The sequence below is a fragment of the Balaenoptera ricei genome, chromosome 3 (assembly GCF_028023285.1).
Source record: "Balaenoptera ricei isolate mBalRic1 chromosome 3, mBalRic1.hap2, whole genome shotgun sequence".
NCBI lineage: Eukaryota > Metazoa > Chordata > Mammalia > Artiodactyla > Balaenopteridae > Balaenoptera > Balaenoptera ricei.
Genome location: NC_082641.1, coordinates 112,594,407 through 112,609,984, shown reverse-complemented (window position 1 = coordinate 112,609,984; position 15,578 = coordinate 112,594,407). Strand labels below are relative to the sequence as shown.

The 15,578-nt window shown below is 41.3% G+C and overlaps 1 protein-coding gene across 10 annotated transcripts in view; it reads left to right on the top strand.

Annotated features, from left to right (window-relative positions):
- Positions 1-15,578, top strand: part of CDKL3 (cyclin dependent kinase like 3) — a 117,401-nt gene that overhangs the window by 97,656 nt on the left and 4,167 nt on the right. For 7 of the 10 annotated variants that reach the window (XM_059917082.1, XM_059917081.1, XM_059917080.1 and 4 more), the window contains 2 exons: positions 11,383-11,491; positions 12,256-14,117. In XM_059917082.1, the coding sequence (XP_059773065.1) occupies positions 11,383-11,491; positions 12,256-12,347 (201 nt within the window). In that variant the 3' untranslated portion in view covers positions 12,348-14,117. Of the gene's footprint in view, positions 1-11,069; positions 11,325-11,382; positions 11,492-12,255; positions 14,118-15,578 lie in introns of those variants that run through there. The other 3 variants (XM_059917083.1, XM_059917084.1, XM_059917087.1) reach the window with 3 other exon arrangements.

The window sequence follows — 15,578 nt, the reverse complement described above, 5'->3', positions numbered from 1 at the left end:
TATTTCACATCTCTGTGGCTGTGGGGATATTTCACCTCTCTCCACTGGTCAACATTTTTTATTTGCTTCCTAAAAGATAATCACCTGGATAGTATGGAATTATTAATTTCAAATGTGGGAACAATTACATTAAAATGAGTTTTTGTCTTTTAGAGATACTTAATGAATATTTATTGATAAAACTGTACGATGCCTAGAATTTGCTTCAAAATGGCACAGGATGGGGGAAGTCATTGGGGGGGTATAGATAAAATAATAATGGCCATGAGTTGATGATTGTCGAAGCTGGATACTGGGTGCATGGGGAATCATACTATTCGCTATATGTTAGTGAATAATTATTAGCTTTATAAAAGGTCTACTCTTTATATGTTTTAAATTATACATAATTTTAAAATGAGCACTCTTTAGGTAGAGGGCAGAATTAGCAATGTTTAGATTTTGGGTTGAGTATTGTAGTGAAAAAGGAGAAATGCTGATGAATTTGTTCTAAAGAAATGTGCAAGTCCAGTAATTTCTCTTTGTAATGCATTATACACTATTCTGTCCATCACCTGCCTCCAAGGCTACACTAACTCTGTAGAGCTATGATTAATGTCCTATGCATTTGCCTGTGCCTTTTATCTGTATTCCTAGAGTTTTTTCACCTTTGCCTTGTCTCTTTCATTAGATTAGTAATCTCATCATGTCAGGACATTCCATGTAATCAGCCCCTCACTCCATAGCACTGAGTACTATGATTTTCCAAGAATGATAAAATTTAAAAAGATAAAATAGGAGATTAAACAATGTAAGCCAATATTTTTCAAAAGACTTGCAAAGGGATGGTGATTATCTAAATGTTGGTTTATGTGTCAGAAACAGCTGAGTTCACTTAGTCACCAACAGTGATTCTCTTTGAAGCTAAGGGGAATACATTATACTTTTTCTTCCTGTAAAACAGAAATAATTTAGTCTCAGAATGGAGAAGGGAGAGGAGGGGAAAAGGAGGGAAACAGGGATGAGAATGGCAGCAATGTTCTCCAGTCACCCAGTGGTTGTTCCAAAATTCATTCCTAAGTGGTAGGGACAATGGACCTGTCCCCGGGTGGCTGTGCCCACAACCCTGGGTCTTGTTTCTTATTGGTGTGTCTCCAACACAGCTTTAACTCTTCTGAGTAGGTGAAATTGCTTCCAGAAATCTTCTGCAGCAACTGCAGCCTCTTTTCCTCTTTAAGCATAGAGTTCTAGAAAATTTTACTGCTGTGAAAGGCCATAGCATTATTTTTAAGGTTATCCAAAGACCCTGAATGTGCAGGATCTTGCACCAGGTATATACAGCAGGTCTGATACCAGAAGCCAAGTCTTAGTTCTACCGGCCAACTTCCCACGTCCACCTAGGTCCTAGAGATCTACCTTGGAGGTTTGTTTTGAAAATTTTATTCTGATAGGATTCAAGGGATAGACTGAGTGCCCCATTTAAGAACTATAATCTCTAGTTCTGGCTTTCAAAAGGAAGTTTGAGGAGGGTGACTTACCTCTTAAGCAATGTGCTAAGATGACGGAGTGAACTGCTGTGGGGAAGTAGTGATGTCGTCAGCCCTTTCTGGCTTCCACACTGAAACTGCAAGTCTCGGTTAGGAAGTAAAGGGGGAAGTGAAGCAGATTCATCATTGCTTAAGGAGCCTGGTATGTGCAGCTAGGATTTCCTAGCTGTTGGCTGAAGCAGCAGGGGGAAACTTTCTCATACACTTGCTGGGCCCCAGCTGAGAAGGGCTGGGGAGCTGCTGGCTCTTAGGATGGACCTGCTCATATGTGTTCTCCAAGGAACTCATTAGGAACTGCTGTGATCTCATTTTTTCTGTGTATGACATTGTTCAATACCTCCAGGAAGTTTTCTTTAGGAGAAACCTTTTATAGCAGCTCTACATGGATAATTGGTAAATATGGCTGTGATACAACAGGTAAGATTCGATTATTTGAAAGTTTCTTCCACTAAATGGACATTAACTTTTAAGATTCCCCTTTCCTTGGCCCCCTTAAAAGTGGTTAAGAAAATGAATAGTGAACAGGCCCATGCTCCAGGGGTTCCAGAGAGCAGACAGAGCAGGTAGTCTGAGCTCTTGGAATCCTAGCCAGGCTCTCAGCCCTCCTTTATCCTCTAGGAATAGGTTCTTGGTCAATTGTTAAGAATGAAAAATCCAGCTTGCCTAGAGCATCTAGCCACTCTGCAGAAGTGTTACCAGATTTGAAAGGCACCTTGGCCTTCCCCTGCTTGCAGACAGGCATGCCTCGAGTCTAGACTATGCAAGGTCTCCTGCTCTTTCTGTCCTTGAAGGGCTCTGAAATGAGATGACATTCCCATCTTCCTGCCCATGGCCTAGTCCAGCCTGTGTTTCCTCTTTTGTGAAATACTTCATCAGGAGCCAAATTAAATCTCCCTTGTGTTAATTTGAGCCCATTTCTTCTTCTTTTTTTAAAAAAAATTTATTTATTTATTTATTTATTTATTTATTTATTTTTTGCCTGCATTGGGTCTTTGTTGCTGTGCGCGGGCTTTCTCTAGTTGCGGTGAGCAGGGGCTACTCTTCGATGCGGTGTGTGGGCTTCTCACTGTGGTGGCTTCTCTTGTTATGGAGCACGGGCTCTAGGCACGTGGGCTTCAGTAGTTGTGGCTCTCGGGCTCTAGAGCACAGGCTCAGTAGTTGTGGCGCATGGGCTTATTTGCTCTGCAGTATGTGGGATCCTCCCGGACCAGGGCTCAAACCCGTGTCCCCTGCAATGGCAGGGGATTCTTAACCACTGTGCTACCAGGGAAGTCCCCAGCCCATTTCTTCTTGATTAGTCATCTGAGATGACACAATAACTTCTTTTTTTTAAAAAATTTATTTTATTGAAGTATAGTTGACTTACAGTGTTGTGTAGTTTCTGCTGTACAGCAAAGTGATTCAGTTATACATATATATATTTTTTCATATTCTTTTCCATTATGGTTTATCACAGGATATTGAATATAGTTCCCTGTGCTACACAGTAGGACCTTGTTGTTTATCCATTCTATATATAATAGTTTGCATCTGCTAATCCCAAACTCCCAATTCATTCCTCCCCTACCCCCCTCCCCCTTGCCAACCACAAATCTGTCTCTATGTCTGTGAGTCTGTTTCTGTTCCATGGAAGTTCATTTATGTCATATTTTAGATTCCACATATAAGTGATATCATATATGTATAATATCTGTCTTTATCTTTCTGACTTCATTTAGTATGATACTCTCTAGGTCCATCAATGTTGCTGCAAATGGCATTTTTTCATTCTTTTCTGTGGCTGAGTAGTATTCCATTGTTTATATGTACCACATCTTTATCTATTCATCTGTCAGTGGACATTTAGGTTGCTACTATGTCTTGGCTATTGTGAATAGTGCTGCTATGAACATAGGGATGCATGTATCTTTCCAAATTATAGTTTTGTCTGGGTATATGTCCAGGAGTAGGATTGCTGGATCATATGGCAACTCTATTTTTAGTTTTTTTGAGGAACCTCCATACTGTTTTCCATAGTGGCTGGACCAACTTACATTCCCACCAACAGGAATTGGAGGATTCCCTTTTCTCTACACCCTCTTCAGCAATTGTTATTTGTAGACTTTTTAATGATGGCCATTCTGACCTATGTGAGGTGGTACCTCGTTGTAGTTTTGATTTGCATTTTTCTAATAATTAGTGATGATGAGCATCTTTTCATGTGTCTATTGGCCATCTGTGTGTCTTCCTTGGAGAAATGTCTATTTAGGTCTTCTGCCCAGTTTTTGATTGGTTTTTTTTCCCTAATTAATTAATTAATTAATTTTTGGCTATGTTGGGTCTTTGCTGCTGTGCGGGGGCTTTCTCTAGTTGTGGCGAGCAGGGGCTACTCTTCATTGCGGTGCATGGGCTTCTCATTGTGGTGGCTTCTCTTGTTGCGGAGCACAGGCTCTAAGCACGCGGGCATCAGTAGTTGTGGCTCACGGGCTCTAGAGCGCAGGCTCAGTAGTTGTGGCGCATGGGCTTCGTTGCTCCGCAGCATGTGGGATCTTCCCAGACCAGGGCTTGAACCGATGTCCCCTGCATTGGCAGGCGGATTATTAACCACTGTGCCACCAGGGAAGCCCTGACCCAGACCTCTTTAAAGTGAACATCAATAATTCAAAGATATGAGTTAGTAACTCCTAGAATATAAGGTTGGAGAGCTAACTAAGAGACACTGAGGCAACAGGCAGGCTCCGGGGCACTGAGGTGGCAGTGTGTCACAGGTTTGAGGTATGGAAGGGGATGAAGCATGCTGGAACCATTTGAGAAGGATAACTGTGTTCAGCCCAAGTATACAGTGCTCGAGCAATATGGCACTACTCGGTCACATTAAGTATACACGTATCCTATGATGAGATTTCTGCAGTCTGTTAACACCCTCCCCTTCCTGCAGCAGTCAGGAGTGATGTTCAAAAGAGTGGAAACCTGGTGGAAGTGAGGATGGGGGAAATGTTTTGGCAGAGCCACCTCCTACAGTTGTGCAGATTGTGTCCTGAGCAAGGCTCCTACTGAGGGGGCCAGTAGGGGCTGAAACCAAGCCTGAGCTCCACCTTGCCAAGCCTTGTGCAAGGGCTGTGTCCTGCAGGAGGAAGAGGTGCCTTTTCTGATGCATAAAAAGACACCACATGGATGAGAAATTGTCTAAAAAGATTGCCACGTGGGTCCAAAATTGGACACACATGAGGCTGCTCATGGCAGCATTGTTTTGGGTGGCACCGGGAGTGCCCATTACTGGGGAGCAGAGAGGCCACATGCCATGTGTACATGGTGGAGTCCTCTGCAGTAGTCAGGAATGGTGGACTGGAGTGCACATGGCAGTGTGGTTAGGTCTTAAAAACAAAGTGCGCAGTGGAAAAAGTAAGACCCAGTGAGATCTATATCACAAGGCTACAGATGTAAATTAAAATGCATGCAAACCAGACAACAACACACACTCCCTTGAACACATACAAGCCAAAAAATGGAAGTAAAGATATCAAAACAGTTGCCTGGGATTTCCCTGGGGGTCCAGCGGTTAAGACTTCGTGCTTCTACTGCTGGGAGCACGGTTTTGATCCCTGGTTGGGATCCTGCATGCCGCACAGTGCAGTAAATAAACAAACAAACAAACAAACAAATAAAATGGTTGCTTGTGGAAAGGACAGGAGTGAGGAGTGGGCATAAGAGGAAATACATGCATACATACATAAAAGCACGGCTTTGTATGGACCAGTTAGAGTATAATGTCCCATGAACTGAAGTGTGATTAATTTAACACTCTGCACCTGAGGCCTAATAAGTAAAAAATAAATAAATAAAATTAAATTAAGTGCCCTGAGCCTTGCGGTTTGAGGCTTTCCTGTGGACCACCAGCATGGCTTGATCAGCATGATCACAACTTTTTAATTATCTCATTTACAAAGATTTATATCTGGACTTGTGTGAGCTGCCTTATAACACACCTGCCCTTGTCAAACTGAGAGGTGTCTGATACTGTCCTGGTCCTTAAAATCCTTGGAAATTCCTTGTCTTACCTATATTATTTTATTTTCCTGTTAGCCATAAACAGAAATGAAAGCATTTACTTCCCTGGGGATTTAATCAAACTATAAAAACTATATGAATGAAGAATAGGGGCTGCAAAGAAGAAAAGAAAATCCTCAGTTCTTTTTGGCCTGGTTCCTTATAAATCCTGCATCCACTTTTTGCATCCAGAAAAGGCTGGCAGCTGATGGGTCAGACTGGGCCCTCAGTCATTGAAATACAGTGTCTTGGCTTCTTCAAAGATAGGTCTAGATCATTCTAGACCAATGCAGTCATAAAGTATCTAGTGCTAAAAACTTTCACCATTTAAAAAATATAATTTTTATTTTTGAGATATTTCTTGGCCAAGTGTGTGTGCAACTTAAACCAAAAGAAGACCTAATATTCTCCAAGTTAGCATGTGTTCAATCAATAGGTACCCAGTAAGCATAAGTTAGATTGAGTGGTCTTTCGAACCTGCGCCCTCTGCAGTGAAAGTGCAGAGTCCTAACCACTGGACTGCCAGGGAATTCCCAGGTTGAGTGATCTTTTACCATCCATTCAGGGACCTCTTCCCCATATGGTGTCTTATGTGTATTAGAAATGTGCCTCTTCTTCCTGAAGACACAACCCCACAGTCAGGTACAGGTGTGGCAAGTGGAGCTGGGTTGCAGTCCCACTCACCCCCTCTGCTGTTCAGGGCACAATCCACACAACTGTAGGAAGTAGCCCTGTGAACAAATAAACTCCCCTCTTCTCTCTTCCACTAGGTTTCCACTCTTTGTAACATCTTTGCTTGTTGGTCTAGGAAAGGCAGGCCTGACCATCCTAATTGCCAGGGGGAGCAACAGTATCTCCCATCCCACATGCTCTTGTGGAACTTTGCCCCTGCCTCTATAAAGGTGGAGCCTGATTCCACTCTCCTTGAGTCTGGGTGAGCTTGTGACTTACTCTCAACCAACGGGACACAGCAAAAGTGACACTGTGATTTCTGAGGTTAGGTCATAAAGACTGATACAGCATCCACCTTGTTGGCTGGAACACTTACTTGCACTTGGAGCCCTCAGCTGCCATGTAAGAAGTCTGACTATGCTGAGGAAAGCCAGGCTCTGAGGAAGCCATGCCATATGGAGAGGCCGCGTGTGGGTGCCCTGGTCAGCAGTCCTAGTTTTTGAGTGGTCCAGGCTCTGACATCAGACATGTGAGAAAACAAGCCTTCGATGCTTCTAGCTCCCAGCTGTGAAGTCATCATCAGACTTTGAATCCTTCCAGCTGAGGCCCCAGACAGCTAAGAGCAGAGAGAAGCCATCCCCACCGTGCCCTTTCTGAATTCCTGACACATAGAATCCGTGAGCACAATAAATTGGTGGTGTTCTATGCCACTAAGTCTGGGGTTGTTTGTTACACAGCATTAGTAACTAAAAGATCCATTATTTTCAACAACACCACAATGTAGAGCAGTAAAAGAGGAAGGGAAACTGTTATAAATTAAATATTAAAAAATTATCAACTAAAAGAGACAGAAGTGACATATCAACAAAGACAAATGACATTGCTTGGCTCCTGATTAGAATAAAGTATTACAGAAAGATACTTGGGAAAATCAGGGCAGTTTGACTTTTGACTGGATACTAGATGTATGAAGGAATTATTGATTTTTTAATGAAAGAAGGAATTATTGATAATTTTTAAAATGTGATACAGTGGTTATTGAAAAAAAAGTCTTATTTTTTACAGATAAATACAGAAGTACTTAAATATGAAAATATCCGTGATTTGCTTTAAATTGGTTTTAAAATAGAGATGGGAGGTATAGATGAAACAAGATTGCCATATGTTGATAATTGTTGAAGCCAGGTGATAGGTACATGGGGGTTTATTACATTATTATCTCTAGTTTTGTACATATTTGAAAACTCCCATAAGAAAAAGTTTGACAAAAGACAGGATGGTAGGTCTTCTGTCCTATTCTTCCAGGCCCTGGTTTTGTGCTAACAGGTGCCAATGGTTTAAATAGATTGCTCCTCTTATAAACATGATCTTTGTGTACTTCTGGGGGCTTCTTGAGACCCAGGACCCTACACTAATGTGGAGATTTCAGGCAGAGAAATGGACTAGCAGAGGAAAGCATATTCTTAGGTAAATGTTTAGGCTCTCCTCAAATTAGTATAATTTTTGGTGGCTAGAATTCCCCTTAAAGACAGAATTTTCTTCCCTGACAATACCCAGCGCAGCACTAGGTACACAGAGGGGATCCTAGCAAATTGACTTGGATTAAGAAACCTGATTGTTCAGGCTTAATTCATCAGCTTACTCCAAAGGTTAGGTAGTGTTCAATTTTGAACCTTGAAATATATGTCAGCAGAAAAGCAGGCAACAAAGCTGCATATTGCTATGCAGATGACATATCTTGGAAGGTCCTTCTGTTTGCATGTGAGTTCTCTTCTTGAAGAAAGACTATTAACTCATGCTGCAGCCTGCTGCTCTCTGCTTGGTTTTGGCTATGTCACTAAGCCCAAAATAGAAAGTTCTTTTACTGCAAAGCAGGGAAAGAGGTTTAAATTTATCAATTCAAATAACAAAGGGCAGCATTATACTGGTTTTTCTTGGGTGGGGGTGGGGAGAGAGAATGCCTGCTTCATCAAGGAGAAAGAGTGATCTGACACTGATAGAGGCTGGGACCAGGAGACAAGCATACACTGTGGTGAGTTGGGCTTGTTTCCCATCCTGGCCCCCCTCACTCTTTGCAACTGTGTCACCTCTTTTAGGACATGGGAAAGCAGCTGAGCCACTGGGGATTCAGTCCCAGAAATGTCACTGAAGTTATCAGACTGGAAACAGTTCTCTGAGCCAAACCCCTTCTCTCTCAGCTTTTAGTGGGGTCAGTACCTTGCCACAGAGTTAAACAGCAGGGAGATATTTTTTCTTGTCAAATGGTCAAACATTTTAAATGATCTCTAGGGTCAGAAAGAGTTTGGGGAAATTGGCATTCTCATACATTGCTGGAAGGAGGTAGATTGATCCACCCGTCTGGAAAGCAACCTGACAAGATGGATTCATGGTGTAGCAGAGAATGTAGACCCAGAGGCTCTCTCACCTACAGCTGGTGGAAGTATAAACCGGCTCCATAGACAAATTCTTGTGCAAGTACATCAGGGGACCTTTACAGTAATGTTCATAGCAGCAATGTGAACAAGAGCTAAATCCCAGAAACAATGCACTTGCCCATGAGTGGAAGAGTGGATGGTAAACTGTGGTGTATTTATGCACTGGGATATTTTACACCAGTCAAAATGAACTACGGTAAAATGTAATGATATGGATGAATTTTTAGCAAAGTAATATTAAGTGAAAAAAAATCCTGAAAGATTACATGCAACATGATATCCTTTTTATAAAGCTAAGAACAATTTTTAAAAATTACTCTTTAGGAATATATACAAATACAGTGAAACCATAAAAGGAAAAGCACGGAAATGAACATCTGATGCAGGTTCCCTTGGTTGGGGAGCACAAGGAAATGAGGGGGAAGCCCTTATGGGTTAAATATTGGTTATTGTTGAAGTCCTAGCTTTTGTTTGGGGTTGTGGATTCACAGGTACTGATTACATTATTGGAATGAATTTACCACCTAAATTAACAAAATCAGGCCATCCAGTAACAATTATGGTAATGTCATGAACCAAAGATTGTGGTTAATTCAATTCTGAGAACCTGACATTAAAACAAAACAAGATAAAACAAAAACAGTCCTAGAAATGTCACTGAAGTTATTGACACTTGGCAGTTATTCTATTTCTAAACATTTATCTTAAGGAATAAACAGAGATGCACACAAAAATTTATGAACAAGGACATTTATCATGGTATTTACAAATATAAAAATAGGAAACAATCTAACTACCAAACTAAGGGATTAGTTACCTAAGTTGGGTTACATCGATATGCTTGAAAAAAAGGTAGTCTTTTTAAAATATTCTAAGAGTATTTAAGTACCAATGTATGGAAAATACTATATATCAGTTGAATAAAATGGGTTACAGAACAGACATACACAATATAAACCCAGTTTTTTTATTTCCTGTAAGTATATATATATACACACAGAATAACTGGGAAGACTATACATCAGAATGATTATATCACTCTTCCCTAGATGTTATGATTATTTTTTCCTTAAACTCTTCAGTAGTTCACAAATTTTCTACAGTGATCATTAATTCTTTTACAATCAGAAATAATTTTATTATAAAAATAGATGTTAATAGTAGTAGCTGGGCTTCCCTGGTGGCGCAGTGGTTGAGAATCTGCCTGCCAATGCAGGGGACACGGGTTCGAGCCCTGGTCTGGGAAGATCCCACATGCCACGGAGCAACTGGACCCGTGAGCCACAACTACTGAGCCTGCGCGTCTGGAGCTTGTGCTCCACAACAAGAGAGGCCGCGATAGTGAGAGGCCGGCGCACCGCAATGAAGAGTGGCCCCCACTTGCCACAACTAGAGAAAGCCCACGTACAGAAACGAAGACCCAACGCAGCCAAAAATAAATAAATAAATAAATAATTTAAAAAAAAATAGTAGTAGCTAATGTAGATGGAGTACTTGTCATGTGCTAAGACCTTTACTTGGGTTAATTTATTTAACGCTTAAAATAACCCAGTGAGGATGGTACTATTATGATCCCTATCTTACAGATGAAGATACTGAAGTTTAGGGGCTTAAATAACTTGCCTGAGGACACAGAGGTCCTAAGAAATAGTGCCTTGAATCAGGCTTCTAGGGAGCTCTTCAAAGAGTGGGCCTGATGGAAGGGTCTTGGTCTCCCTGGCTCAGGGATGGCTCCACCAGAGAGAATGATCTTCCTGAAAACAGCACTGGGAACTAAACAGCCTGATGTGGACCTGAAATCCACATAGAGAAAGAGACCCCAAGGGATGCCTGAGCCAGAGCCCATACAAGGGAGCCAAACATTGAACATGGGGAGGGCAGACATGGGGGAACCAGGGCACCCAGCCCTGAGGATTTCTGATGAGCCCTTGTGAAAAAGGAGATCCCATTGATTGAAGAATTGACTGGAGAGCAGAGATGTTTTTACTCATGGTTCGGGCCAGCTCTGACTCCCACCAGCCATTTCACTAGGATTGGTGTCCAGAGCCTTCGGTAGAGAGAAGAGGGCGCTCTAGGCATGGGACAGAGCCAGGGACTTGGCCGTGGTCTCGTCTCATCACTCATGCTTTAAATATAAGCTCTGATGTGATCAAGGCATCAGAGATAAAATGCCTTTCTCAAGCTCAGTCAGCAGGATCTGGTATCCAATTTGGACAAGACAGTGGAAAATAGACTCAGGGGGAAAAAATCCCTTGGTCTCAACACCAACACACGGGAGTTGAAGAATTTGACACCTTAACATTGTAGAATAAACAAATGTAGGCATGTTTTCCTATGTTTTCTTAAAAACAGCTAGAACAGATATGATTTAAGGGGAATGGATTTTAACAGTTAGTTCTTCTCTTCTCAGCTGAAGAATTCTGGACTATCTTTCAAGATGTAGCTCAAGCATCAGCTTCTGTGGAAATACTTCCCAAGCTGCTCGAAGCAACAAGGCCATCCCTCTTCTATAAATGTTTAATAAATGACTTGTTTACCTGTCGGACTGTCTGTCTTCCCCTGCTGTAGCATAGCTCAGTGGACTGTGTTATACACCTCTAGGTTTTCCCTGCTTTCCCTGTATCTATTTCCATCAACTCTCCCCCCACCCCCAAGCATCCCTGTTCATGCCATGTGGTAAGTGCTAATTAGCAATTTTTTTTTGGAATTTTTTTTTTTTTTAGGCCGCACCATGCAGCATGCGGGATCTTAGTTCCCCACCAGGGATCGAACCCATGCCCCTTGCATTGGGAGCTCAGAGTCTTAACCACTGGACCGCCAGGGAAGTCCCTGGTAAGTGCTAATTAAATATTGCTGTTGGAACAGAGAGCTGTAGAGGTTTGTGGTGTGGTCTTCTAGAATTCTCAGAGCTGGGATCCAATCCCCTTTTTGTATCTCTGATACTGGAGAGAATCTGATGAAGGCTAAGAACCCTTCCCCAGAAAACACATGCAAAAGAAAATTCCCAATTGTATAGCAGTAAATACACACACACACACACCAACAAATACACAAATGAGTGCGTGTAAAACTGGGGAAATCTGAATAAAATAGGTGGATTTTACCAATATCAGTATCCCAGTTGTGTACTGCTATAGTGCAAGATGTTACCACTGGGAAATTGGGATCTCTATTATTTCTTACAACTGCATATGAATCTAAAATTATCTCAATAAAATTTTCAATAAAAAAGAAAAATCCAGTACATTATCCTTTAGGAATTGATATATCCCCTTGAATTCACCCATGAATCCTAATTTGAGAGCTCCCCAATATAGTCCAATCTCTACATTGTTGGAGGGGAAACTGATGGGAAAGGATGTGCTCAAAGTCATACAGATTGTTGGTGGCAGAAGAGGAAATGAGCCCAGCTTTCTTTTCCTTACACTACAGCTGGCTCCTGGGAGGAAGAGAGTGCTGTCCACATTGTGCTATTTTCTTGACTTAAAGGCAAGACAAACCAATCAGGGCAACTGATATTCCCTGACATGGGGAGCAAGCTGGGTAATTCGTTTGCAGAATTATTTGGTCTTTTTTTTCTTCTCATTGCTTTTTAGGCTGCCTGTACTCAGCCTATGGATGGGAAGGATCTCATTCCCAAAGAAGGTGGCTTGGAAAGGTGTGGCTCAGGGACCAGCAGCCTTTTTGATTCTGAGTGCCATAAGGGGAGCCAAACTGTGCCTATGGGTTATCCCAATAGGGTGGAAATGGAGGAGTAGGAGAGAAAGAAAGAGAAGAAAAAGAGGGGACATCAGGGGGAAAGAGAGCAGAAAGGCATGGTAGGAGGAGAGGAAAGTGGAGGAGGGGATGGGATAGGTGTATTTAGGGAGTAGGATTGATGGGGTGGGTTGGACCACAGGCCAGTCACTAAGCTGCAGCCTTTAAGGACACCAGTTATTGTTCTATTCTTGGAGATTGCTAGGCATTGAAAGTGTCAGATGGTCGAGTGGTCAAGATATTCCTTTTATGAAAATCGCTTGTGATCTGATGCTAAAGGCTCTCCAGTAGTTAAGAGTTTAGGTACTCTGTACTAGTTATTTTACAAGTTACTTAATCCCTTTGTGCCTCAGTTTCATCATCTGTAAAGGAGGATAATAATGGTACCTACCTCATGAGTGGTGAGGATAAATTATATAATACATGTAAAGCATTTAGAAGAGTACCTGACACATAGTAAGTACTTAATTAATGCTGGCCTTATAATTGTTACTACTTGACAGAGGCTCATTTCCTCTTGCTTGTTCCTCCAAAGACAGAGACAGTGATTAGCATCTTTCCTCTAAGAAACAACCCTCAACATGTAGGCACTAAATTATCCACCAGTTTTCTCTTTTCTGCACACACTGTTCCTTCTTCTGTTTGTGGACCCAATTCCACTACCATCCACCACAATGAGAACTTAAAGAGGAGCACATAAGTACCTGGTAATCAAGGGGTCTCCCTGGCTGGTGTTCCCTCTAATGGCTTAGGGAACAAACACTCTGGTGAGGGGAAAGTTTGTTTCTTTCCATCTGACAGGAGTGCAGTATGGTCCTATCTTTCTGTTTTTACAAATGAACTTCAAAGCACTGTTTAGATGCCTCTGTGCTTGCAAATTCACCTTCTTTGGGGGATCTGATTTTTAAACCTTGCCTAGCATCAAGTTAGAGTGGTGGTGAACTGATTAATCTGGAAAATAAAGAAAAAAATATGAACAGATTTTTCACTCCCACCTCCGGCAAAATGTCCCCCTCCTCGGCAGTGTTTCTGGGAGTCTTTAGGGAACACCTCCCATGGGTTCACCAATAAGTCCTCCATTCATACCTCTCTGCTCTGACAAGTGCCAGGTCTCTCTGAGGTTCCACTAGATTCTGGGGCTAGGTGCTCCCAATCAGGAGAGACCTAGAGTCATCAGGGAAGACTGTTCAGAGGGTGTGGGGCTTGAATGACAAGTAGGGTTCATGTAGATACAAGGGACTATCTGGGAAGCAGGGACAGGCTGAGCAAAGAGGTGAAAGTAGGAATGGAACGGATGAGGATAGCTTTGGTCTGGGAGATTTAGGGGCCCACTGAGCTGAGTGGAAGAGCTTTTAGTGAGAGGTAAGGCAGGAGAAAAGGCCATATTGAAATGCTTTGTGAGGAGACCGTTTGAGAAGACCACAGGAGAGGTGAGACTTCTTTTCACAAGAAAGTGAGGGCCCTTGAGTAATATTCCAGGGCATGGTGGAATATTCACTAGAACTGTTGGCTACATGTTCTTTGGGCCTGTGACTCCCCTAAAATGTGCTGTGTCATATTTACTCAGGTATTCTGAAGATTTTCTTTTCCCAATTATAAAAGCAATATGTTTTGTTACAGAAGTAAAAAGAAAATAAAAAACAATCCCACTTACCAGAAGCAACTGCTGTCAACACCTCACTGTGTATCTTTCTAAAGTCTCTTATAAACATATATTTTATAATATATATTTAATAAAATTAGGGTTATATCATACATGCTGTTTTTTAAGGCCTGTGGTAATTTTTAAAATTACTTTATCACATAAATAACATTCCAAGCTTCCGTTATTACAAAATCACCGAAGGAATTTTTGCCCAACTACTTAATATAGATGTTAGCTCATACATGTTTAAAACTTCCTATATAGTTCCCCAGAGAACTTCCCATTGGTGGCACTGCATTGAGCCTAGCACAAGCCCAGGAAGACAAGAAGAACAGAGAATTCCAGATGTTTTGTTTGTCCAGGTGTTTTCATTGTTGGAACGTAGGACTCCCCTTACAATGCAAATGATTTTTTTTCCTTGTCTATAAATAATGTTTTATTGAAACACAGTTATACCCCTTTATTTACATTTTACTGTGGCTGCTTTTTGGCTACAATGACTGAGTTGAGTAGATACAACAGAGATCATATGGCAAATCTAAAATATTTACTCTCTGTATCTTTACACAAGTTTGCCAACCCCAATGCAAATGATTTTTTAAAACCCCATGTTATAATAGGATTCTGCTGCAATAAATTTATATGTCGATATACATAATATCTTTAAAACTGAAGGTAAAGTTTCTGTCTGTGCTCTGCATCACCGCTCCATACCCCAGCCACTACTATTGGCTCCCAAATTTCCTGTGTCATCTGCCCCATAAACTAGGAGTATCTCCAGCCTAACCACTGTACATTCATAGTTTGAATTACACTGGGATTAATGGAATATTTATATTCAGTAAGAGGCTTCATTTGGAGAGTGTACAGTTAGGTGATGTATGCATGAGCTTGCTGCCACATGGTACAAATTTATTATGTTTAAGTCATATCTAAATTGGAATAATCTGACCCAGTGAAGTTTGGATGGGGCAAAAGAGCCAACTTTCTGAAGTTGTAAAACCACTCTTAGATGATGCCAGCATTTAAATCTAAGTAAAATTTGTGGTGAAAGTTTGGGAACTTTTGACCTTATCTCTTTAACTGTGGTACATTAACTGAGTGATTCCAGTACCTAATTTCTATAAACACCTGCTCTCAGTTTTTAGTACTACTTCATACATGCTGTTTTATAAAGGTATTTTTTTTGCTTAAAATATATTGCAATTAATGTTCTATGTCAATAAACATATTTCTATGATAAGATTTTTAATAGCTGCAAAGTTGGTGACAGTATTCTTAAGGTTTACCCAGCCTTCCCGAGTGATGAACTTTGCTTTCCATTTCAGATTTTTTTTTCCTTTAACAGAAAAAAATATTCCCTCTGTAACACAATGGTATCTGGATGTCATGGACATTACTAGGGGACATGGTCATATTTTCTTTAGCCAAACTGCAGAGCTAAGGGAAAGGGCTGATTTATATCTGTGCAAAGTTCCTGGTCACAAAATTTTGGCCACATCTATAAAATTCTAATTT